This window comes from Trachurus japonicus, chromosome 20 (assembly GCF_045865225.1).
Source record: "Trachurus japonicus isolate A0001 chromosome 20, Traja_1.0".
Classification (NCBI taxonomy): domain Eukaryota; kingdom Metazoa; phylum Chordata; class Actinopteri; order Carangiformes; family Carangidae; genus Trachurus; species Trachurus japonicus.
The window spans coordinates 17,135,531-17,162,806 of record NC_140926.1 but is presented as its reverse complement, the minus strand read 5'-3'; the positions used below and the strand labels follow the sequence as shown (position 1 = coordinate 17,162,806).

At 43.5% G+C, this 27,276-nt stretch overlaps 1 protein-coding gene across 2 annotated transcripts in view; it reads right to left on the bottom strand.

Annotated features, from left to right (window-relative positions):
- The window catches only part of pou6f2 (POU class 6 homeobox 2), a 72,988-nt gene that overhangs the window by 12,145 nt on the left and 33,567 nt on the right, over positions 1-27,276 (bottom strand). For both annotated transcript variants that reach the window (XM_085763258.1, XM_085763259.1), the window contains 3 exons: positions 19,280-19,614; positions 6,286-6,423; positions 748-957 (listed from right to left, as the gene is read on the bottom strand). In XM_085763258.1, the coding sequence (XP_085619384.1) occupies positions 748-957; positions 6,286-6,423; positions 19,280-19,614 (683 nt within the window). The remainder of the gene's footprint in view (positions 1-747; positions 958-6,285; positions 6,424-19,279; positions 19,615-27,276) is intronic.

Here is a 27,276-nt window from a genome sequence, read left to right as displayed (position 1 = left end):
ATTGTTGTGTCGCATGCATCTGTGCTCCAACAACTGTATAGATCTTCAAATTGTGAGGAGGGGAATGTTTCTACACTTACAGTATGAGCTCAAATGTAGTTTGAAAAAGAAAAGAAAAAGAAAAAAAAAACAAACAACTTGCGTGTTTTGTGCTTCTGTCCTTTAAAATCAAAACAAAATACTTCTAGTTCAGGTCAGAGAGGACAAATCATAAGGCTGCAGAGAGTGATTGAAGACCGAGAGTGAAACGGAAAGAAGTGGAGAACAGAGGCAGGAGTGTTTGAGTTTTTAAGTGGAGTGATGAAAAGTGTTGTTTTGTTTTGTGTTTTTTTTTTTTTTTTGGAGGGAGGGGGGCTCTGCAGGGGCGCAGCAGCCTCCCTGAGACTAAGTTTGAAAGGTTGGCTGACAAGTGCATTCCAAACATGAGCAGGCACACACACACAAACACACACAAACACACACAAACGCACACACTAGGAGCGATTGTACCAAAAAGCTACAATTGTGCAGGTGGAATGATGCAAATGAGCATTATGAACGTTGAAGCAGGAAGAAGATGAGCTGCTGGTTGTAAACAGACCTGACTGGATATTCCTTTCATGAACAAAACACGGCTCCACTAGGTGCTGCTCATTCAACAGTTTCGAGTTGAGCTCTGTTTAAGTAGATAATGAGCTGCTCTACAACATATCTTCCTTTTACAACAAATCGTGTCTTGCGTTTTGTCGCAGCGTCGTGCGCGTTTACCTGCTGTCCGGGCTTGATTGGCGACAGTGTGATTCCCTGGGTGTTGATGACAGGCAGGATCTGATTGCCGATGACTGTGGCGATGATCTGGCCTTGAGCGTTGGTCAGAAGCTGAGGTGTAATTGGCTGTACCTGCAGTGCTGGGTTGCCACCCCCTGATTGGCTGGAGGGCCCTGCAGAGTTGGGCATCAGTGGGATTGTTCCAATTATCTACAAAGGGGGTAGAGAGGAGATGAAATCAGCTGGGCGGTTTTAAAAAAGAAGAAACAGAGAGGGTAAACGCTACTGGAGGTATCCGTCTTAATGATCTCTGCCGCTGTGAGTCTTTGCGATCGGAAACACGACGCGAGGCGGTCATTTTTTCGCCGGCTAATCAGAGATCTCTGTTTTTTCGGAAGTTGGTCCATGTGTGTGTGTGTGTGTGATTTAGGGAGAGAAACATGCACAATTGTTCACTGATCATCTGTCACTGAGGTGGTTTTACAGGCAAGAGCAAGTGAAGGCAAAGCAGACTGCTGGGAGCACACTGCAAAGGTCAACGCTGAATACCTGTGTGTGTGATGGTGCACACCACTGACTGTATTATCCATCACCAGGCCAAGACCGGCATGAGTGTGTGTGCATGTGTGACTCTCTGTGTGTGTGTGTCTCTCTCTTGTTGTGTTTGTGCTTAAGTGTCTTTGTCTGTCTCTGCTGAGAGTGTGGCTGCTGAGAGACAGAGTCCCCCATTTCACCCTCTCTCTCTCTCCTCTACACAGCAGAAAGGAAGAAGTGGAAAGACACAACAAGAAAAGAAACAATAAGAGGGAGAAAAGAGGTGCATCAGAGAGTGAGACGGGACCCTGTGTTTCTAATTCAACTCTCAGGGTCCCAGGGGTACTTCACCCCCTCCTCCACCCCCCCCCCCCTCTGCTCTCCTCTCCTCTGTCGCTGTAATCAGGAAGGGCAGATCAAAGGGGGCGGCAGAGTGTCACTGCAGCGTTTTAGCTCTCAGAGCTGCCAGAGTGTGGCCAAGAGTGGCGCTTTAGGGGGACTTAGTGCCTCTTCACCATGATGAAGGTTAATGTCATCTGGGGACCGGTTCTGGGCGGCTCCTGAGCAGCCGTTTCTCCGGCCTCCCCGCTGACAGCGCTCCTTCACCCAGCCTCATTACGGCCCAGAAACTGGCTCAACACGGATGAAACGCCCATCAATATAAATTCTGTTATTTGGCAACTGGGCAAAAAAGAGCTTTTCTTTTTTTTTTCTTCTCTTTTTTTTTACAACTGCACTGTCTTTGAGGCTTATTTCAGTTTACATTTTATTCCAAGCTTCTGCACCTCAACCCCCAGCAACATAAAACTACAAACAGCCCTCATGTAGCATTAACTGGGCCTTCCCTGCCTGTGCAGTCTCTCTCGCCACCACTGATGTGTTCCAGCGCGTGGTCCCCCCCGCCCCCCCGTCGTCGTCTCTTTGACATAATAGGGAGGGATCAGCGAGAGAAAGGTGGGCCGACAATCTGTAATTCATCCTTGCCACGGCTCATTTGCTTACGTTGCTTCACATTAGGGGAGAGATAATTTATCTCTCTCTCTGCGCCGGCTCCACAAATTCCCTGTAATGCTCTCCTGCCACTTAGCATATTTTATTGCCCTGCCTGACGCTCGTGTCTCCCGAGTCCCACTGATCCCGCTTTGCATGCCACAGTGGCAGGGAACTTGTTCCGCTCAATTATTCATCGTCATTGGACTAAGTGGTTGTTCTATAAGCATAATAAAAGAGCAGGCAACTGACAGCTTAGCTCTCGTCCCCGTCCCGCCGAGCAATGCTTCTCCATCTGACTATCTCGGGCAGATGTTTCATGGCAGTGTCACAAAGATCTGCTTCTGGAGGAGGTCTTAGTGTATTCAGCTGTCTGATTGTTACCTTATAGACAGATGGGGAGACTTTACTGTACAATAACCTAACAGGAAATATTGAATTCAGTGATGCAGAGCTGTAGGAAGCAGATGCCTCATTTATTAGGAACTATTCCTGAGGCTCCAGTTGAAAACAATTGGAGTTTGGTTTTGAGCCTCTATTTTTCTTACTAATGCAAAAAAATAAAATAAAAGGTAACACTTTATTTGACGCCTCTCTCTATAACGCATTATAACCCTACTTATAATGAGTTATAGCACTGTATAACTATAGTTATAAACACTCATGATGCTGGGTTATGCATATTGTTATAAAGCCTTATGATAATTGATGAGTGTTTATAATGATAGTTTTACACGTTTATAAGCCAATTATAACACATTATAACTATATTTATAATGCATTATCGATGTGGGCATTGTCAGCGAGTTACTAACAATTATAACATATTATAATACCTGACCTTATAAGTCATGATAAAATGCTTTATAGTGTATTATGATTATTGTTATAAAGCATTATGATCATTTATGTGTGTTTATAACTATAGTTATACAGTGCTATAACTGCATTATTACTCATTATAAGTATGGTTATAATGCGTTATAGAGATCGTCATATAAAGTGCCCCCCCCCCAAAAAAAAAAAAAACAAAACAAAAAAAAAAGCATCTGCAGCATTGAGTGTCCAAATGATCTAGTACAGAATTTAAAAATTGGTAAAGATTGATTTGTCAAGTTGTTTTATCTATGGTCCTATTCTCTTAACACATCTCACCCTAATGTGTTTCTTCATGAAATATTTTATGCATGTTGCTCCTCTCAGGTTTGGGGAGTTTTCATTTAGGCCTCCAAACAACCAGCAGGAAATACAGTTACTGTACAGAGAAACTGCATTTGATGAAGGCATTCAATCATTTTGAAACACACTTGACTGTGTGTTTCTTAAGGAGCAATTTCATTGTAAGAGAGTTTCATGAATAAGCAGCTTTCAGGAGCCTCTCTCATTCAAAGCCCCTCCTCCCAGTTATCTGTCAGGTTTCCTCTCTCTGTCTTGGATTCCTCCTTTTTGCTTCCTGGGTGCGAGTAAAGCGCCTCTCTCCACCCAGCAGAACTCATTAAGATTATGCTGCTTTTGTTTCCACAGAAATGTCATCTCATCTCGCTCAGCCAGGTCAATCTGTGTCTTTAGCCATGGTCGCCTTGGCAATACCTCTGCCCATTTTCTCTCCTGCACTGTGCATGCGGTGAATTGAAACCTGGGAGGTAAAAAAAAAAAACGCTTGGAAAGTTCGGGCTCCTGTCAACATACTGTAGGAAGTCCATCGGAGCTAAAGTCCAAATCAGAGCCAGAAGACCAGAGTCAAGACATTACCTTCTGTTTATACAAGATACACTATGATAGATAGAGTACCACCAATGATTGGTTGAAATGAGCAGATTAACAGAAACACAATCTGTAACAGCCCTGATAATGAATTCAGCATTTCAATAATTTATCAAAAACATCAGTCATAGCTGCTTTTAAGATCACATTACGTGTGATATCTCTAATTTTTGGAGTGTTAGTCAGACAAAACAAGGCACCTGAGAACTTGGAGGCCATTGACAGATGAATTGATACATTGAATTGATCAATAACAGCAGCCATACAATAGATGTACAATTTCAAGGCCAGTGGCGGTTTCACGCTGTGGTTTGTGCTTGACCCGAGGGCTGGACGCTCCCATCAATAGGGCACATTTGTGTTGCGGTTCAGCTTCAGCTGCTTTACAGGCGAACTTGCTGAGCAGGTTAACAGTACATGTGTTCCTAACCTGTTGTTCTCTGCATTAGTGCCAGCACACTGTACCCAAGGGGCTCAAGGCCTCACCAAAGGCTGGGAATGCTGGGAATACAAAGGACGGCTGGCGCGGTGGGAGGAGGGAGGGCTTTCATACATGAAGCTGAGCCACTGAGGTTAATGTAATTTCAGGGAGGTCTACTCAGCGTGTATTGTTCACTACATGAAATAGCTCTTAATGTCTCTATTTCCACCTCAGTTTTTACTTACAGATTAAACTGCACAAAAAAGAGCGAGAATTAGTAGCGAATAGACGATGTTCATGAAAATGCCACAGATTTATAAAGGAAAAAATATGAGGAGTGAGAGTAACTTAACAATGCTCTGGCTTTTATCCACAGCCTTAATCACTGTTGCAGAGGTGGTGAGGATAAAAGAGCCTCATTGATTCTCCTTGGAGAATAAAAAGGCTGGGGCCAATATAATTAAGGTTTAAAAACATATTGAACTCCAAACGTCCATCAAACCTGGCACTTTTCAAGGTCCCCAGAGCTCTTGCTTGTGAGAAGGTCTTCTAACACAGTTGTAGAGGAAATTCAAGGGTCAGAGACAGTCTTGAATTCAAGGGACGGTAACGTTTTGGTCAAGGAGCAAGGTGATGATTAAGACTTTTCCCTAAATTCCATGTGAATATAAGCCTGAATGAGATAAAAGCAGCTCTCAATTAACACAAACCGAAATCTGATAAAAGCTGCTGCTCTCCCTCTAGTTCTCAGAGCGTGTTTGTTGGACCTCCAGCCTTGTTTGAGGTATGTATTAGCCTGTATAATCTCCTCTGTGTTAAGGGGAAGGGGGAGGCGGGACCTTCTGATAGGGTAGCGCATGTTTCAGAGCCCTCTGTCTGAATAATGCTGTGGAATAATGAGGTGGGGAGCAAAGGCTGTAGCCCAGGGCTTTGACCGTGTCTGTGACCTGATTATGTCAGGCAGTGTCAGCCGCCAAGACACTACAAAAGCACAGAGCATCCCATCAAGTCCATATCCACAGTGATCTGTCCCCAGCGCTCCGGGCACCGTGTGAGCCAGGGAAGTCCATACTGTCTCATTTGTGACGTTTAGCATCAAGCTCTCGCACACAGATAGCACTTTAACTCTAAACAGTGAAGCGTGGTCGCGCTGCCGGTGCCGAAACGCAGCTCTAGTCGGGTTAAATGTCAAGTGTGGAATTTAAAATCATCTGTTCTTTTAGTGTTAAAAGAAATACTGCAACTCTTCCTGCTTGGGTTTTTGTTAACATTCCGTGATGAAGACTGTGCAAGTGTTAAAAGATGAACAAGGGTTAAGGTAAATAACAGAGTGGCATGAAAGGGCACATTGTCCATACAATTTTCCTTTAATATGTGCTGTGTGCACCTGCGATAAGATGATTCATTAGATAGGGCCCCACAATGACAAGCATCATCGTTCAAGCCTCTGGCTACTGATGGAACAATTCTGCAGCCACCCTGTAAATATGACAAGGTCAGCGTTTTACTGCGACAGGCGCATGCGGATAAGAGAAAGAGGGGCTTTGTTTATTCCCAAAATGCTTAATATATGGTAGGGTGGCTACTAGACTGTAGGCAAACGCTTTGAGGACAACACAGAGAGCACAACATTTGAAATCTATGAGAAATACAATACAAATGGTTTATTTGGAGCCGCACATTCTTACATGATAGATGGTCCAGAAACGTATTTTACAGACCATTTACCAATGCAGCTGATGCTCCCGAGTATTCAATTAGCTGCACACATAATTGGTTATTCATGATTTTTTTTTTTTGCATTGAAGCATCTAGTGAACAAGACTCACCTGTCCTTGTGCATTGGTGACCAGCTGCCCAGTGGCTCCTTGCAGGTTTGACAGGGCGTTCCCAAACACCTGAGACCCAGCGATTGATCCCATGGCCGCTGCCGCCGCTACCGCCGCCTGGCTGGCCAGAGGATTCAGCTGGAGAGAGAGAGAGAGGGGGAAAAGAAAAGAAAAGAAAATCATTCATCAGGACTGCGATCTGATAATGTCAGCGGTAATATGCTAATTTATAAAAAAAAAATAATAAAAAAAAGCAGGGTTGAGTTGAGCTTGTTGTGGCGGGGGGGTTCACACTTGTATTCTTTGTTGTCAAGGCCAGAATAGGCTAACTGCAGTGAGTGAGGGCTATGCAGTCCATCATGTAGTTCCCGGAGGTCCGTGCTCCTGGGCCCAGTGGGAGGCTAGAGGGTAGGGAGGAGCAGTGAGAACGGAGGAGGGTGGCTGTGAATAAGTGGCCATTTTACCACTCTAAGTGCTTCCTCTGGCCCCCGGGGCTCCCCGCGGGCCCAGCCCCGCTCTCCCCGCCCCGCAGCAATGGCCCAACAGCATCGCTCCTCTCACAATAGAGCCGGGGCAGTGTGGCCATGCATCACTGTATCGTCAACCGCTCCAATACGCTTCGACTAAGAATTCCTCCTGTGTCATGATGCACTAGCTACTACGCTGTTACTTTTTGAAGGAGAAGGAGGGTTAAATGACCGTCTTTAGCCCCCGCTGTAATGGACTCATCTGGTCTGGCCCTGTGGTTGCGAAAAGAGGCTCCTCGCGTCGGGGAGAGGCTGTAGAGCGCCGCCACATCGCCAAGATTACCTATATAAATCAAGCTAACCACTTATTAGGGGGCTGAAAATGCACTGCTGATTTGGTTGTAGTGCAGCAGAGCAAAGTCTTATTAGGTTGAGTAAGTAGATCAAAGACCAAGAAGAGATAGGAGACCTCCCAATTACTCAACAGAATAGAGAAATAATAGAAACGCTGCTTAGAAAGCAGACTGCCTGCTCCCTGCTGCTAATGCTGGTTGGCTACATATTCATACGAGACTGCTCAAATCAAAAGTAGAGTCTATAAAAAAAAAGACTTAAAACAACTGCATGTGTTTTTATGTACAGCTGTTAAGTTTGTGTAAAATACAATGTGCTGCGACAAAAGGATCTCCTACTGAAGCATAAACTTTTCGACACTTTCTGTACTCTGCAGGGATTTCAGCTTTGTTCGTCTGAGATCATTCAGCTGCCATTCATCTTTTATCGTACCCCACCACCATATATTATTACACTTTCTGAAATCAAATGATGAAAAAATGCCACCGAGCAATCAATACTTTTTCATTGACAGTAAAGGTTAAGCACATTAAGAATGACACTGCATTTGTCTTATGAAATCATATTTCATGTTGGTGGCCTCAAATTGGCCATGATTGATATTGCCTCCCCTCGTCTGAAAGTCATCCAGTTTTTTCCGGGATAATCGCAAGATTGTCTTTTATGTGTCCAGCGCTCGTCCTTCGGAAATCTTAACATCTCGGATGGTGAAAGAGCAGAGGGACGATTCTGACGACTGAATCGCAGAATCTCAGTCTAGTCAACGATTGATAAGAAGCTTATGTGTACTTTAGGATAATACTGTATTGAGCTGAATTGGATTTTCATGCTCTGACAATTAAACATCACAATAACAGTTTGTTACAGTCAGAGAGAACTTATTTATCATATGATAAACATGTGATTTAGAGAGATATTTGTTCATGTTAGATGCTTTAACTAATGGATAATCAACATCTTTCAGAAATATGTCTTCTAAACATTCATCTGCTTTCCTGTGAGACAGTGAAATTCTTACTTGTGTATTAGTTCGACTCTTGTGACTAGAGACAATAACTGTTACTAAAATACATCATGTTATTCTTCTGAAAGTTACTGCAGATTCAAGCAGCCAAGCTGGGACTATGTAAAATGTCACTGTGGGACATAGTTCATTTCTTTGAAAATAATTTGAGTTATTTTCCATTTGCCCATATTATGATCTGTATTCATTTACACCAATAAAAATACTTTCAACCAAATCAACCGCAGCCCTGACTCATAAATACTCAACAGCTTGATAAAAGTACAAATGATTATTTTGTGAGTGAGCATTGTTTTGTTTTTTAATCATCATTCATTATCACAAAGACAGTGGTAAATATGTTTTTACTGTTGTGCAAAATTGCAAAAGTTTTATTTTGTTGAAAGAGACTAAAGGAAGCTGAATTACGTTGGAATAATTCTGTTTTCAGACACATTCCTCTTTTTATTGCTATTATAAAGGTTAACTGTGGTTTAATTTTCACAGTGATATGTTTGGAAAAGATTGATCAATAAAGTTTTGAGATGATACACTTCATCTATCAAGAATAAATCACATTGTCACAATCATTTCATGAGAAGAGGTAAAAAATTGTTTTATTCCAACTTTATGAAGATGGATTTGACCGGCACATATCGAAGCAAAACACGTAGTAAAGTGTAAACTCTTTCTAGCCTGATGCTGACTGGAGGAGTAGTCGTAGTAGTTGAGCAGATGAAATAAAACCTGCTGCGTCAGTTTAAGTGAAAGAGGCTCTGAATATAAAATGACTGTGGCGTAAACGCAGTATTATGGGCTGTTGTGATAGTGAATGGGAACGCAGAGAAAAGCCAACATGGCCAGTTAAACAGAGACTAGAGATCAACACACTGATAATGTTTCTCTGCTCAGAGGAGCACACCCAGACTCCCCCTGAAAATCTGCTGGCGTTTGGTGTCATTGTGTGAGTGATGGGTTGTTGGGAAAAGCTTTCGGGATTGATTTGAAATATTATCATTGTGTTTCATTCGATGATAGCCCTTTCAGATGCTATGTTATTCTGGCAAATCTAGGTGAAAAAGAGAGCAGGCTTTATTGCTGCATCTCCTGCCACTGGGTAATATGGATAGCAGTTGGAAGGAGAGCCGGGAATAAGGAGAGGCGAGGCTGTGTTCAACACCTAAACAGGTGATTTTCCGCCACGGTGACTCCTCTCAACACCTCGGCGGGAGGCGCAAAATGACAGACCTGGCCTAGCATTTGTACTGATTGCATGTGTTGGAGGAGATAAACAGTGATCTTCCAGTTTGCAGACCCTGCATGTTAACCATTGTGTTTCATTCTTTTCATTCGCCATGAAAAGGGCATCAAGAGGATTTTCAGAAGCAGAGACCGTCCACACATCCGCAGGAAAACGCTTAAATAAACACAAGTCGGGGGTGTGTGTTACTGTAGAGAGATGGTTTTATATTTTCTTATTTCATCCCCATGTCGTGCGGCTGTAAACTTTGGCACCGCTAAAGCCTCCATTATATCCTGTGACATCATCTAGTCACCTTTTAGTCACCACAGCTGCACTATCATGGTTTAATATAGCCAAATATAGAAGGTTACACAGGGATCAACAAACACAAAATAAATGTCTCTGACAGGGAAGAAAAAAAAGAACCCTGCAAATTGTTAAAAAATGAATCTTTTCTGCGCACGCTACGAAGGGGAGGGAATCTAAACTCCAGCAGGCTCTCCGTCGCCTGTTTGACCATAAGGGTCACCTGGTGCAGCAACCCGTGTAATCTCAGGAATAGAGGGAAAAATAGCGTCCCCGCAAACCGTGGAGAGACCCCTGGAAACTCAAATTGTCTGACACAAACTAACTGGAGTTTATTCTTGGTTTTGCTCTTTTCATGTGGCCATTTTAAACTTAATTGCTTTTTGCTTTTTTTCCCGGGCCTGCACATGACATAAAAGAGCAAAGATAAATGGACAAAGTGGTGCAGACACCAGAGGCGGGCAGATTTGTCTGCACTCAGTCTTCAGCGGTGTGTAAAACTTATTTTCTACTCATCTATGATTCAACAACAGAATCAAACATTTATCTTATTTGTCGGTAAAAAAAAAAAAAAATGAAAGAGAATATGAGAATATGAGACCACGGAAAAAGATTTAGCAAATTAGCGGTCAGTAATGTATCCAATTGAAAGTGAGAGCAGTTGTACTGTATGTAAACTTTTGTCCAGAAGAGCAGAAGGACGTAGAAAGTACAACAGAAGCTGAAGGTTGGGAATCTGAGAGGCATTTAAAGTCTTTGTGCTTTACTCGCCATCAGTCTGACAAAGTGGCATCGCTCTGGACCAAACAGGGTAAATTAACAGTCAATAGCACTATTGTGTCTGGACGGGGGAGAATGTCCTTTATCTGTTGACCAGTGTGGAAGTTTCTCTCATTCATCCTAACCCCACGTCTCCTCCCTGCTCTTTTCCCACTCCGGAGTGAATGTAATCAGCTGTGACATGAAAAAACACGTTCTCTGTCTGTCAGGACTCTGCTAGTCTTCCGCTGACAGTCCTCTGCTGACTCTCCCCCCCTCCTCCCCCTCCAAAACGGCCTTTCCCCCACCCCACCCCACCACCTCCCTGTCTCCTCTCTCTCACATCCGCTGTGCTTATGAACATCAAAATGCCATTAGGCCCTCAAAAACACCTCTGTTCCCTTGGTCGGCGGGGCCTCGCGCTCCGGTCGTGCACTCTGAGCCCTCCGAGCGCCGGCTATTGCTCACCGTTGGGCCTCTGCTCCAGCCATTGTGAAAAATAAACCCCCCCCCAAAAAAAGAGAGATTCTTGAAGAGAAATATTGGGGAAGTGAAAGACGGATAAAACAACTGGGGCAGATAAAACCCAGCGAAAATACAATAACGCTACATCCGGTGACAGTTGGACATTGTAATTGCTTAAGGCAGTGGAGGGATGGCGGCGGTGGTGGTGGCGGTGGTGGGTGTGGACGGTGGAGGTGGCTGAGGCGGTGGCGGTGGCGTGCGTAGCGGGTGGGTGCTAATGGAGTGATGTCACATGAAACGCCGGAATGACAGCTAGTTAACTGGGGCGGTTTGGCTGATCAAATAAAATGCATTAACTCCAGGAAATGGATATTGCGGGCGGCCTCAGAAATGGCCATATCTAATGAGGCAAAATGCAAATGAAGGAGGAAAAGAGTCGTGAAAATGTTTAAACTAACTATAAAGGGATGATGGAGTGTCGGACAGTGGCCGTCAATCTCCCCACTCATTACCTTCATGTGAAATTAACAGCAGCTTTAATCATTACATAAAATCTGCTCCAGCCCATTTGTTGATAATTGTGAAGCGCAGAGGTTCAGAGTGGGTTCTTTGTCATCAATCACGCCAGCAGTATATTTCCTCTGGTTAGGGGACACTGCGAGTAAAAATATAAGTTATACTACATTCCTCTTGCGCTATTTCTCTTCCTGGGGAATGATCTATAATATTTAGCTGTTTCCAGATGTATTAAATTTGAAACTACTTGGTGATTAAGTATCTACAGGAAAGTGCTGACCATTTCAGCTCGTGATGTGACATATTTGGTGCAGTTATTTCTGTACCACGCGAGTGTTGGGTTGGAAATCACAGCGGCGTTAAACCGGTGTTGTAGTAAATCTACTGCGGCTGGGGCAATGACTTTAAAGTGGATACCTGGCTACGTTGTTAGTCGCTGTGAAAAAAAAAAAAAAAAAAAAAAATTCCCAGAATCATTAGTCTGGCTGGAGTCAGGAGATCAGACCGTGGAGAAATTACGGAGACTGTTATTTTGGTGGACTCTCCCTTTGCCTTTTGATGACAATCCCCCTGAACTATTCAATACGTATAAAACACATGACTTGATTTGGAGAGTTTTATTTCTGCTGCACCAACTGCCGCCCATTTGTTTTCGTTTGGGGGGGAAATGGCATCTCTTTTCACTCTGCTGTTGTTTGACATATAAATATAGCATTTGAATGACTTTAATATCCTTCTAATCAATGTCCAGTGATCTTTTGATGTCCTCAATTCAATATAGGAAGGGTCATCCCTGCTGCGGCTTTATAAACACAATAAAGGTAAATGATTACTCTCCACTGTGGTGTCCAAAAATACGGCCAGTAATGAAGAGAAATGGAGGAGTTTGAGGGGGAGTCCTGTCATGTGTCATTGGCCAACTCTAAGCCCAAAGATTAATCACAAGAGAGGGGCTCTGTGGCTAAGATGTGGTCACCCTTGATCAATAAATCTGCCTCCCTCCCTCCCTCCACGTCTCTCTGCTTCACTGTCTCTCTTTTTCTCCAAAATATACACAGTCGTTGGCACAAGCTAAATCAGCATAACTGAAAAGATGAATTGATGACATTTACAGCCATATTTGTATTGATTACTGGACTTCTGACTTCCCAGGCTCCGCTCTTGAGGAGTTGACTTATGAAAATGCACTGATCTTGCATTCTAGTTGAGTCTATTTACAAAACCATCAATTGCACATTCTCGCTCCTAATGAAAAAGGGCATAAAATCAGCCACCGGGAGAAATACTAACAAGAAAAAAAAAAAAAAAAAAAGCTAAAATCCTCCTTATAAGAGCACAGGGCAACAGAGTTTAGAGGAATTTCAATTCACTTATTCTTTGTACATAACAAAAACACAAAAAACACCAAATCTACCTTCAGCTAACCACAACCAAACACAGAGTGGAGAAGAATTTCTGATAATATTCTGCAGGGACCACAAATGGGACTTTTGACTTGGTCTATGAGGAGGGCATAATGCAATAACATTGCATTAAAAGGGTCTTTTTACAGCGTGGTAGCGCTGTGCGGCTGTATTCCTTGTGTGAGCCCGGTGCTCTGTTTGCGGTCACTAATGGGCATCAGAAATTACAGGCAGTGGAATCGCGCCCCGCGGGGAGACTGGCCTCCTCAGCGGAGCGGAGCACTTAGACAGTGTCTGGGAGGCTGCTGGAGGAGGAAGGGGGGAACTCAATGTCACAGCCCTGCCTCATAATTAAAGAAACCCTATTCCTTATCCACTGTTAGGTGAGCCCTGGCTTGGTGCTCCATCCGAGGGCTCCCCTGTGGGCGTCTAATGCGTGTTGCCCCCAGTGTGCATGTGGGCTGATCAGGGAGCTGTGCCTTTCTGGTGGGTGTCTGAGCTGGGAGCCCTCTGCCCACCGCCAGAGTAATGGGGCCAGGTTGAGAAGAATCGCAGACCTCAAAAAGCGAAGGCAATATCAACTTGGCGAGGTCTGAAAACCAAACAAGACCAGAAAAGCCAGGAAGTAAGTGCAAAGTGCCATGTAGGTGTAATTTTAAAAGTCAAAGTACCAGCAGAGTTTTCCAAATGATCCTCCTGAAATATGATAAATTTAACTTTCTCCTTATTTAGAAATTCAGGATTCATCGTTGGTCCTTAAGTCTGTAGATTTTCTTCTTGCCTAATCCCTCATTGAAGTAAATAAAAGTAGTAGAGCTGTCATGGTCAGGTTGTTTTCCTCATCTAGCTCCCATGCTTTATAATTATTCATATGAAATGTGGTGCTGTTGATGGGCAACAGTCTTATTTTCTGCTTCAGTCAACAGTGCACATTTGTATTTCTAAATTGTGGAGCGCTTGTTATGTAAGGCAATTTTCTGCCTTCTTAAGAGCCGGATCTCCTGTGCATTAATAAGAGGCTGGGCTGAGCTGCTGGAGAGCTGAGGGCCTGTTCATGCTCTGAACCACACAACCAGCAGCAGCAGCAGCAGCAGCACAGACATTTACACACAGTCTGGCACCATATACCATTCCTACATATTTAAAAGTTTTATTAGAAAATTGTAATTCTGAAACAGGTGTTAGCCTGGATAATGGTCAGATGTGACGGTGCTCAAAGCTTCACCATATTCAGATTATTTGCAGCTTTACCTGGAAATTAATGTAAAATAGGAGAACGCCACTTCACCAGAGCCAGGCGCAAACTTTTAGGAATACCGAGGTCATTAGTCTTAATCCCAGCACTGCAACCTGATTCCCTTATTCGTTTACCTAATCAATTATATTTTCTGTCATTTCTATCTCGGACTGTGACAGGGTTGAATGCTTTTTAAAACCTTCGCTACACTGCTAAGAATATAATTATGCTGGAGGCACATTATATATATTTATTTGATTTAAATATTTAAAAATTGTTTTTCACAAACTGTTAAAGTTAAAGAAATAGATACAGACCAGAATCAGAAGTGTATGATCTGTGTTTTCAGTGGTAACTTCTGCACTTAACTCCTGATTTTAAAAATGAAATAACTTGATAAACTGATTGGAGACTGAAAATGTAGTTTAAAAAAAAGAAAGAAAAGCTATCCATTTAAAAATGAGAGGGAAAAAAATATTATGCAGTTGAAAGTTTACTGTCAGAAAAGATCTGTGGAAAAAAAAAATCGTTATGAATAACCTCCACTCTTTCTCTACAGAGACACCCCTGTTGAGTTATGGGACATGCTATAGATAATGGACACTTCCCTTGATGTGAGCGTTTCCAGTTTCATTGACAAGCCACAGTATGAGCCATTGGGTCCACATTTGAGCATGTCATTTTAATTTTGATTTAATACCCTGCGGAATGATGGCAGCCCGTTTTGCTAAATTGAATAGACGTGGAGCTGATCTGGAAAATCAATTAATCGATGTGCAAGGCTCATTTAATACACATGTTAATATAATGGGAGAAACACCCACCGCCCATAAAATAAAAAAAAGAGACATTTGGAGCAAATTGGACGGTGGTGATTTTAACAGCGGTTGACATAAGTAAAAGTGCACTGCAGTGGAAAACAGTGACATGAGTGTCTGAAGGGGCCTCAGCTGGAGACAAAAGCAGCAGAGATGGGCCCGAGACTTGAGGAGGATGGAGGAGCGAACGAGGGAGGGGTGGAGGGGGGTGGGGGGCAAGGAGGTGAGAAGAGATGGAGAGTGCAGACAGCCAGGCCTCTGAAAGGCTGTTGTGGTTGGCAGCCGCTGACCTTGGTGACGATGGGTTTTCACCAGAGGCTTCTAATGAAGGCTGATTGCCAGGGAATAGTGAGGGAGCCAAGGGGTAGAGAGGGGAGCAGGGAGGAAGAGGAGAGGGAGAGAGACAGAGAGCAAGATAGAGTGAGAAGAGAGAGAGAGTGAGAGAGAAAAGGATAGAGGAGAGGTTCAGGTAATTGCAGCACTTGTGGGTCTGAGGCCCTGCGGTCCTGTGATGTCGGGGTGCAGTGGGGAAGAAGAGAGATGTCTGTGGACGCTTTGGTGGTAAATTGTGGAGCACAGGGATAGGAGGCAGGCCCCTAGGCTGTAATTACCCCTATGAGTGTGCGGATGGAGAGTGGACAGGCCCAGTGTGGGGCTCTGACAGCGATCAAGGAGACGACTGCGAGAGGGAGAGTAAGAGACAGACACTCAGACAGACGGCGGGAGTCTGACGGAGGAGGGAGACAGAACGCCTCCATCTCTGCCAGGTTGGCCCCCCGAAAAAAACCAGCCATGCAGCCAGACAACCGGACCAAGGTCAGAGGCTATTAGGGAACACACAACACGCTGGTGACAAGGCAGCCATGACAAGAGCGACAGAGAGATACGCTGCAGTGTTGGAGATGAGGCCGCTCCTGGATGGAGAAAGAAAGACATAATAGAGAAAAGGAAAAAAACGGCAATAAAAAGCAACTAATTAGATCAGAGCCAGAGAGAGAGAGGGAGAGAGGGAGAGGGAGGTGTGGAGGGGCTCCACTGGATGGCGCAGCAGGGTCAGGAGGGTCCGGGCACACCGACTGGAGTAAGGGAGTTGATAGGCTGGCCTAAGCTTCCCGCTGCCACGGATCAGTATGTACTGCCTCTCCTCTCCCTGCCTGGGCTGATGTAACTCACTGGAGTGGCAAATTACACCAGACCTACAGCTGTAGCCCGACATTATGATTAATTTGATCAGTAATTTCTCCTGTTTTTCATTTTAATCGCCGCGACCATTCTGCTGTGGCAGGTCTTTCAGATCTAATTAAGATCAATTCCGGTGTAACAGACTTGGCGAGCGCCTTTACCCCGTCAAATCCCTGAGCTCTCCGGGCGTGGAGAAAACCCGCAGCTCTAATCAATCAACTTCCAGCGAAAATCCAGCGGGCTCCCGCAATCAGCCCATTAACACACTTAAGCAAATTTCATAATCTCCCCCCGTCTATTTGTCATCACTGTGGTGGCTATTTCAGCAGCTACAGGCTGCATCTCACTGTACTCTGCATAATGGGGAGCGGAGCGGGCGTGGGCGGGGTAGAAAGGTACATTCTTACTCCATTTAACCAAATTAGCCGCACTAATCTGAGTTTAGACCATTGACTCAAGGGGACACAGTCTGCTGTGGTGTGATTTGTATGCTAATAGGGATATTAATGAGCCAATCAATGCATTTTGTCTCATAAATTAAAAACACCAAACACTAAAACACTAGGGATGTAATGAACGCTGAGGATTTCCTCACAATGAGTTTACAAAGAATATCGCACACCTCCCATGAGAAGAGAATTACAATGGGACATTAATTGGAACATAATGAGTGTTTGTCTCTCTGCAGCTCTGCACTGTTTCTTGGCAAATAGCTGAATGGCTGGGTGATTCTGCGTGGCTGAATAATGACAGCAGGAAATAGGGGTGTTATCTGTGTAATGCTGATTGTATTATGGTAATTATGACTCGACTTTACCGCACAGACCAGCTCCTCTGGGTAAAGCCTGGAAACACCAGAAATGCCCTCCTGTGCCTTCAATTAAATCACACCACGGCAGATAACGGAGACGGTTCACGTGTGTTTGCCACAAACTCTTTGCTCAGGGAGTGTCCCCCGAATTAAAAACTTCTGTGAATCCACCAATGAGGCGCTGGGCGATTCTGGGAGTGAAAATCCAATCACTGACCCGGGCGTCGGAGGGAGGTGGAGCTGCTGTTTAAATCCTATTGCAGCCTTGAGTGGGTGCTGAGGCCGCGGCCCGTCCTTGGGCGAGCCCCTCGCTTGGGTGACACACTCTTTGACAACCCCAGCACTGACCCAGAGAAACTAAACCTTTTACGGCCATTCTGATCCTTGCACGCGTGCACACATATATATACACACATATAAACACACTGGCGCACGTGCCTGCACACGCAAACACGCACGCTCACACGCGCGTTCCATAATCCTATTTGATGAGGCAATATCTTAATGATACCTGATGTGGCCCCTTTGGCCCTTCTCGAGGGAGGTCTGTCCTCAGTCATCATAATCAGCCGCGCTGCTTCTTTGAGACAAAGACAATCTATATAAAGCTAAAGGGTCTCAGTCTCACAGTGACCCTGCTCCTCACACAGACACATTCATAGATTTAACAAACTTGTGGTTTCCTCTCAAATCAAGCAGAGACTTTAGTGTAGCTGCTACTTAAAGGCTCAGTACGCTGCCTAATGTGCTTAATGTGTGAATCTGTATGTTGGTCAGTAGCTGCTGAATCTACAGCCAGACTGGACCGTGTGTTTGGGGCGATGTAGCGGCTAGTCTTTGGAGCCCATTAAATACAGAGGCTGTTTTTCCTGCTGAGTCTCACTAGGCCGTGACAGGGCCGGAGAGGGCTGCAACGGGGGAAACAAATAGCCCAACTCATCCTGGCCATAAAGAAGGTTGCACCACAACCCAATAAGGGTCTGACGCTGATGAATGTGACCAGGGACAGAAAGGCGACCCTGGCCAGTCTCCACCAGAAATGAAACCACAGGGATATAAAATAGGTTATTATCGTCACACAGTGACAGCCAGACGGACAGAAGGGCAGAGATGGATGGACAGACAAAGTGACTAAAAAGCAGGTTGAGTAGGAAGAGCAGCAAAGATTAAGGGACTGATTACGTCTGGAAAGCCCAAGGATAGATAACCTCAGAATCCCTCCTGAATCTGCAGGAGAAGGATGTGAATCATGCGTCTTGCCTGCTTCGGAGGCTTCATGTGCTCAAGTGTGTCAAGGCTTCAGCAACAAGATGCATATTCTAATAGCTGCACATAGACAGAAGAGCTGCCATCCTCCATTCAAATACAGCCACTTGATAAAGATCAAGTGCTGACAGAAAATCAAGCGCTGTGTTAACCTGCGTACGCACTGCATTTTCTCAAGGTTGACCTGCCCAAAATCACACCATCATCAATGTCACTATTAAATGCACACTTGAATTTTTTTAAGTGGAGAATCATATTTCTAAATGCGAATTATATAATATTCTAATTTGCGTGCTGTATTGTCAGTTGAACATCAAGACTGACACTGTGGCTTGGTTATTCCTCCCATAATGCAGCTCATTCAGTGTCCATGAACATCTGCAATAAGCGTTTAGAAGGAGCTGATTATTCCTGAGAGCCATAGAAATGAGTAAAAAGGCAGACGATTAACAAGTGAATATACTAAAAGCAAAGCCGCTGTTGGATCTTTTATCACTATAAATACTAGTGGACAGGCCAGGCATCAGTGCAAAGTCACCAGCCCTTCACCAGTCATTTTATACCAGTGGTTCCCAACCTTTTTTGGCTCGTGACTCCATTTTGACATCACAAATTTCTGGCGGCCATCAATCAAGATGCGCCAGCTCTGATATTTTTATATGCTGCATTTTATTTGAACTTGATTTATATTTGAGAAAGTGAAAGTTTAGAATATAGTTGTTTAAGATTCTGTGTGGTGTTTTTAATCATAATTTTAAAAAGAATAATAATTAGTTAGTTAGTTAAATATTCTTATCAGTAATTTTTTTCATCAATTACTAAACATTTCAGGCGACCCCATTTGAATTTCAGGCGACCCCACGGGGGGTCCCGACCCCAAGGTTGAAAAACACTGTTTTATACCGTTATAAAGCAGGAAATATAAAGCAAAGAAAAGCAAAGAAAAGGAAAAGAAAAGGAAATGAAACAAAACGAAACGAAACGAAAGAAAATGTAAGGAAAGGGAAAAAAAAAGAAAAGAAAAGAAAAAAAAGATACAAGCCTGATAAGAAAGTTGGTGAAAAGAAAGTCTCATGTTGTGATCCCAAGCTGCATACAGTGAGGTACAATATGGATTGTTGGATGGCAACACAAAACGCATCTTACAGCAGTTTGTCGACTTACGGGCAAAGGCATGGGCGGGGTGACGGGGGAGGGGAGGCTGCGGGCCGGCGACTGGTTGGCTCGGTGCGGTGGAGACTGCTGCGGTCCGGAGGTGGAGGAGCAGGCGGAGCCCGGAGACGGGACCGAGGTCTGCTGCTGCTGGCTGGGCGGGGTCATGTGATGCTGGGCCGGCAGCTGGTTCTGGCTGTGGGAGTGGGAGTGGGTCTGTTGGTGATGGTGGTGTTGCTGCTGCTGCTGTTGCTGCTGCTGATGCTGCTGCTGTTGCTGCTGGTGGTGGTGCTGCATCTGTTGGAGCTGCTGCAGGTGCTGGAGCTGGGAGTTGAGCGATGAGGTAGCTGTTGATGAAAGGACATGGGAGTTGTTTGGTTCCTGTTTTTGACTTTCGCACAAATTCACAACAAACACCGTCGAGTTTGGACTGGCGATGCGACGGGAAGGCGGCCTCATTATCTGATGAATATACTCACACCTCAGATAGAAAACACATGCACACATGGAGGTGTGGGATGCATAGGGTGAAATGTGAGAGATGGATGTAAATTGGGTGGAGCCGCAACAAGGTCCCCCAGGGTTTTTATCCTGGTTGTGAATTTAATTTTGCTAGTTTGAGGACAAAACTATCAAGCCTGACTGATATAATTGCTCTCTCTGGAGCCAAAAGTCTTCATTGTAACTTGGGGAATGTCACAATCTTTGGTTTAATGGCTGAAAACCTCATAGGAACGAGACATCCATCTTCACTGCAAGAGTTCAGAAATAAACCCATTAACTAATTGGATCCAATAATGGCGCGCCATTAGAACCTCATTTCAACATTTGAATGCTTATAAATTTTTTATGCTGTTTAAAAAAAAAAGGCTGAGACGGAGCAGTCTGCAGCCTGCATGCAAATACCCCCATGGACCAGAATGTCCATCTAAAATATGATCAAAAACATAAACATAAAAATATTGTTCTCTGCGGGTGCACCTCAACTTCATGGTCATTTTCTGTGGCAGCTGTTGCAAAAATACGTAAGTACAGAATTTGGTGGATCTTCTATGGGTTCACACACAGACACACACACATAAAATCCATAACACAACATAGACAATAAATAATGTCTACACAGATGTGGAGAATTGGACTAGAAACAACATCTAGGCTGCCCTTCACAGCCTAAATAGAAGAAAGGGCAACCTGAGACATTATAGATAGAAAAGTTTGTGCACACATTCAGAGGATTTTTTCAGGCTTGTCTACTGTATATGGTAGAAACATACAGTATATATTCTCTACAGTAAAACAGAGCCCCATGTATATAGTCATTTCTGGGTCATACAAAATGCAAAAGACAGGTATCAAAGCTTCCCCAGCCACAGACAGTCAGCCAGTCTGGGTTTGTGCCGCTGCCTTTGACTCTGTGATGTTACACATCTTTCTATCGAAGACAAAAGTGAGCACAGCGGATGACCGTGACGGGAGCCGACGTGATTTTGTGTGGAATAACAGAGGGCACAAACTAAACCAATCAATCCTGCTGAGGAAAAAACTTTTCTATGGCACTATTGATTTGATGGTCATTGTAGCGCAGAAGAAAAATAAAAAAACTAATGTTCAAATTTGAAGAAATTCAACCAGATAATTAAATGATTAATAGTTCAAATTGTAATGTTTACTGATTAAATTATGAGTTCTATTGTCAGTCCAATATTTTCGCTATCTCTTTGCCACTCATGTACAGGGAAAGAAAAAGAATCCATCTGTATATAAAATCCATCATGACAGTTTGGTTCATTTAAATGTACAAACTACACTATGTATACTAATATAAGGCAATATAAATCATTATTTTTCAATAGACTGCTGTGATCAGAGAGATTTACAGCATGTGTCACACACACTGTTCGCAACCAGGACTTAAAACACAAAGGACTGAATAAAAAACATGTGAGTGTTTGTGAACATTCATTGATAATGCAGCCGGGCAATTGTGAACACAGGCGTAGACAAGCTTGTATATATACAGAATCAATGCACTTAAATAATTTAAGTATGGTTGTCTCATAAAATATGAATAAAACATCAGGGCAGACAAGTCTTTGATTAGTGTGGTCACTACGACTCCAGGACGGGCACAGATGAACATTTGATGAACATCAGATCATTGCCCTCTTCCTCACTCTGCAGAAGCTCAGCAGAAGAAAAGCCGGCGTCTCTTGGCCAGTAAACAGTACACTTTTACATTTCTTCTACCTCCTGACACATTGACACCTCTCTCACACCCCCACCATGAATTATATATCATCTGTGCAAACGGCGAGAGTCCAATTCTCTCTTGAAATGTTGGGGCAAGTTGTCTAGCAGGGCTGCTGAGCCCCTGACAGGACCGGCTCTTTTCCTTTGCAACTTCACAACGACAAAATGTTGAGCCCTATTTAAAGATGGAATAAAAAAGGGAACAAAGACGGCGAAAACAAAAGGGGAGTAAAATGAGATTTCTGTCAAAAAATTATCGAAACCAGGCGAAGATCAAAGCCGATTGGAGAATTTCCTCCAGCGCCAACCATTACGCCGAGGAACAAGAGGCACAACAAAAGAATATGAGGCAAAAGAAAACAAATACAGAGGGAATATGGAAGAAGCCCCATGTGGCCTTATTATAAGGGCTACACCGCAGGTAACTATATTCTTTAACAGCAGTGCTTTATAAATTCTGTCATCTTGTTAAGACTGTCAGGACCACTGACCCTCCCTTCCCCTCTAACTGGCCAACTGGCATCTTGAAGCTCATTCTTTTAACCACAGCTGTCTGATTGCTTTGGTTGAGCACATAATCCAAACGGCTTGTCTCAGCTAATTGTTTGTGCTCCTTCCTCCAGCAGACACAGGGCCGAGGATGAGAGTGGGAGCTTCACTTATGATGGAGAGAGGGCAAAAGGGTGCCGGGATCCTATAGTGCTCATTATATCTCCCACTGTCTCTTTGTTGTGTTTCATATTCACCAGTCCTCCCGACTGCGATGCAAGCTGCGCTCCCACTTAGTCATCATGCCTGAGGGCTGCCAGAGCAAGGGGTCCCACTTTCACTGTTGTCACAACTCGCCTATGTTAATGTTTATAATGAGGAATGAGCCAGATCACGGCGGAGAGTCAAGCAGCTAAATGACGAGATACGAGCCGAACTGTGGCATTCTGCGCTCCATCGAAACATTTAACAACAATCATTTGGGAGTATGAAACACCAGCACTGAGAAAAGTCTGAGGCCTCCAACCTCAACGCTTTGCCATTTCTCTTTCAGAGCTGTTTTTTTTTTTTTTGCTTCGGTGCCACAGTAGAAATCAACCGTTATCTTTGACTGTCCCAGCCCCGTCTTGTGAAGTACTGGAGGACGAAGCGAGACTGATTGTCAGAGGTCGAAAGGCTAGGTCAAAGCTGGCTCATCCGTCAGACAAAATGCTATTTTTGTTTCCTGTGTGGTTGAGGAGAGAGAGAGAGAGAGAGAAAGAGAGGTGGGGGGGCAGCCTGCTCTCTCATTACCAGCGCTATCTCAGTAGTCCCTGCCAACCCCCCTATTACAGCACTTTTCTCTCTGGGGCTGATTCCAGCTCGGCTCCTTGTTTTCCCTCACAACGCACAACACCTCAGTTTACAACTATTTCCTGTGAGTTATCTTATACGTCATTTGTGTGCGTGCATGATGTTTGTGTACAGGTGCAGTCACAGTGTAGCTGTCCAACACCGATCCTCACCCCAAAGATGAATTCTGAGGAACATGAAGACCTGATATTAGAAAACTGCCAGGAGAGTATGAGACGTGTACATGTTGGAAACTGAGTCACTTGGTCCTGTTTTAAAGTTAGACTTTACTTTACAGACGCTATCTGTTCAAAGACACATCTATTGATGCATTTAGGCTACATACAGTAGAAAGCATATACTAATAAATGCTCATCATTTGAAAGTCCTTAAAAGAGCCTGGCCAAGGCCGACATGAAGAGCGTCTTGAGGTTGACAGCAATCACAACCACACAAACGGACTTTGTTTTTCGCCGCGTGTACTGTAGCATGAAGTGTAAAGTACGGTGAGGAGAAGGACGAAATGTCTTGGACTCAAAAAAGGAAAAATACATCACAAATCTTGAAAAGATCTGAATTGAGCTCACAGAAGTGAATACAATCCTCAGAACCTTATGTCAGATCGGTAAATTTGTGCAGTGTTTGCAAAGTTACTTTCTCATAGTAGGCAGTGACACATGTGCATCACCTTTTCCTATTGAGCTTAGATATATAATCAAACTCAGAGCAGAAAAATGTCTTCACTAAAGTCACGGCTACTGCTGCTGCACCGAGTGTCTCTGCTATAATTTAGCAGCGCTGTAAATTAAGAGCTAAACAGAAATTGCACGAGAGGCTGTCAGGAGTTAATCAAATTGTCCAATGTGACCCACCCTGTATTTTTAGGAACCTCTCTAGTCTAAACACAGCTGTCATTCTTTAACAAGAGAGGTGAGAAGGGACAAACAAGCTCCCCATTACTGCTCTGCCTCACGTCCCACTATGGGAGTCCATAAACCACTGTCTCAATTGCCTTTTCAGTGAGTCACACTGATAATTACTCCACTGGAGGTAGGGAGATTTAGACTCTATGAGATCTGGTAATTATGAAGCTGGTCAAAGGAAGGTCATTTTTACTCTGTGGATTAGATCGTAGCACGCGCACACTGATGAAGTGGATAACATCACTGTTTCTGCACTCAGCTCGCTTCGTTAGCTCTCATCACCGTTGGTCTCTTTTGTATCACTCGGATAACGCTCATCCAAGTAACATAACGAGGGTCGCCTTCAATAACGATCGATAATGTTAATAATGTTTTGTGATAAATTCTCTAGACTAGAAACTGTTCCAGAAATCTTTACAAGTTCTCAGACTCAAAACTGATATAAAAAAACAATAACTTCTAGCATTTGCTGCATAAATGTAAAAAAAACAACAGATCAGAGAGCAGAAAAAATTCATGACGCTCTTTTAATAACTTGTCAATTAATAAGAACATCACCAGTACTCAGATCTTACACTCAAGTTAAAGTAAAATGTAAAAACTGAATGTAATAGACCTGCATTAAAATGTCCCCTATAAGTTCATTACTATTACTGTATGCATTAGTTGGATTACAATTTATAGTGGATTTATGTGTAACAACTGTAGTATTTTACTGTTGTAGTTGGTCAAAGTGGAGCTACTGTTTTTATCTAAAAATACAATCTTCAACACACACTCCTTTTACCTGCGAGTCTATACAATTGGTAATCAGATATAAGAAATGGAGAATAGATTCCTTCCTTGGCCATGGCTCCACTAAACATGGGGAAAATGAAACGTGAAAGGAACAAGTAAACTACTGAATAAAAACATAACTCAGAGCCACAGCAGGCAATACTACTACACAGAAAAAAATATAAATAAAATGAAAAACAAATTATATCTCTCTATATACATACGATAAATACATGCACACACATATACTGTGTATAAACTGTATATTGTGAGTGTATATAAATATATATAAAAGACATACAGCAGTTAGATTTAAGAGGAGTCGCAGAGCCACAGGATTTTAGGGACTAAACCACATCACTCACAGGGATCCAGAGATAATGCTTTCACTTTGTGTTGCAAGGCAATATCAAGCTGTGTTGTAGAACTCTCAGTCTGAGGGAAGCATTTCAAAGAATCAAATCCTCTCCATGGAAATGTTACACATACAAGAAAATCCCTGTGTACTCGATAATGTTGCCCTCTTGGTGTTGCTTATGCCACGTTATTGATTTCCAAAGTGTGGTCCAGGGACCTCCTGGGGCCCCTGAGAGAGATCCAGGGGGTCCAGAGCACAGTGAGATCTAGTTTACTTTGGCTGCGGCTCATTCTTTTAAAAGAGACGTGTGACGGGTTGTTTTGATTTTCCCTTCCTCTGCCTTTTAACACTTACACGCTGAGGTGACAACACACGTTCACTTCATTAGCTAGTTAATCTCTCTCTGCTTAACAGTACATACAAGATCTAAATATGTATACAATCTATATTCAGTAATACTGTTTTCATTCAACAGCTAAAATCACTGCAAATCAAATTTATGACCAAAGCAACTGGATCTCTTGTACAGCCAGAATGTGCTGCTGCTTTAAGACACAGAGGAGTTTCACTCTTATTTCAAATGCTACTTACAGTATGTAATACTGTGGTGCCCAGTGAGGGGTCTCTTGCTTTTGTCCTTGAGAGTCCAGAAGGTGTTGGACCCCCCCTCCTCCTCTTCTTCAAAAAAAGCGTCTGTCTGCTTGGCAGGACAGACTGGGTTATTACAGCGTGTTCATGGTCCCATCATGTGTCGTCAGACCAAAGCGGAGGCCGCGAGTAAAAGCCTCATGCAAAATTTATGTTCATGCGGCTGTTTCAGTGGGTGGAAAAATCAATATTGCGGGCCTGATGCACGGAGATGACTGAGTGCTCTCTGACTGACAGTAAAAGCTGAGAGAGATTGAGGGGCTACATTTACTGCTCTAGAAATGGAGTGGAGTGGAGTTGCCCTAATAGTCTAGTTCACCTTAAATTTGAATTTCATTGTGGATTATTTTGGTAACAACTTGGATATTAGGGGCTTGAAGAAATCACGCCATTAGAGGAGAAGACAGCAAATGAAGAAGACGCAAGCTTGTTTTCAAACCATGTAAAACACATCTCGCATTGTGGTTTCTGAGCAGCTACAGTATTGTATATTATGAGGTTATTAAGCCTTCCCTTCCTTTCCAACTTACGCAGATATAAAATGATTGTAGAATAATCAAAAGGCAATGTGGGTACGAGGAGGACATCATAAGGCTTTTGTTCTATGCTGCTTCGCTTACATATGCTTTTGATAGTGTGCCACATACCCACAGTGCATTTGGGGAGGAATGTGAAAAGAGAGCGAAAAGAAAGTGAGAAAAAGAAATTCAGTGGGATGAAATAACCCCAAACAATGGGATTTGCTTTCCATTCTTCTGCCTCCATCTTCTGTCTTTAATTATTCCCTTTGGTTGTCTGAGGGAGCGTGTAAGCACTTTCACACAGCACAACATGCCCAGCAGCACAACACTGTCTGCCTTAGTGATGTGGAGACTTCTGAGTGACACTGAGCCTCTTGTGATTATTAATGCTGTTTAATACAACACAGAGCAGCCACTATGATTGAGGGAAAAAACAGATTTCAAAATACATGCATTCACAATGCAATGTGAATGGAATTATGTACTACATGAGCACTTGCACTTGAGATATGATTCCCCCCTGCAACATAAACAATGTGTACAGCATGAAATGAAGGCTAATGTTTTGTAGATGCAACGCTGAAAATGTGTATTTGATAACAAGTACCTAGTGCGCTCTATTTTGTACACAGCGTTTAAATGGAACCTCAGCTGATCCTGGTGGGATCCTTTGTGCCGGTTTAGTAGTTTCTTCCTGAATCGCATATGAGATATTTGAGAGCCCAGAACGATGTATGATGAATGAAGTAGCATGCTACTTATACGCTTATCGTGCTCACTGACTAGCAACAGGTTCAGCAAAGGGCAGCGGCAGTAAATGAAATTCCGCACCGGGACAATATATCATCAAAAGAAATGTATGCACCCGAAACTTACAAGCCTTCTTCAGATGCGGACAAGGTGCCTGACGGGGCTGGGGGAGGGGGGGAGGATGGGATAGTGGAGGGAGGGAGGGAGGAAGGGGAAAAAATAGGGTGGGGGGAGAGTGGGAGAATAGTGGGGGGAGGGTTTTTTTTTTTTTTTGCTGGATGGGTGAGGAGCAAGGAAGGGGAAGCAGCAGATTTTGTTGAATCAGTTCTATTTTCATACTGGCTGATCTGTGTCTTTTAACCATTTCACTGCAGCTGGAAAATGAAAGTACCAGGGCTAATTTCACAGTGAGAGCTCACTGAACAAAACCCCCCACGGTCTGTGGAAAAAGGTGCTAAGTCT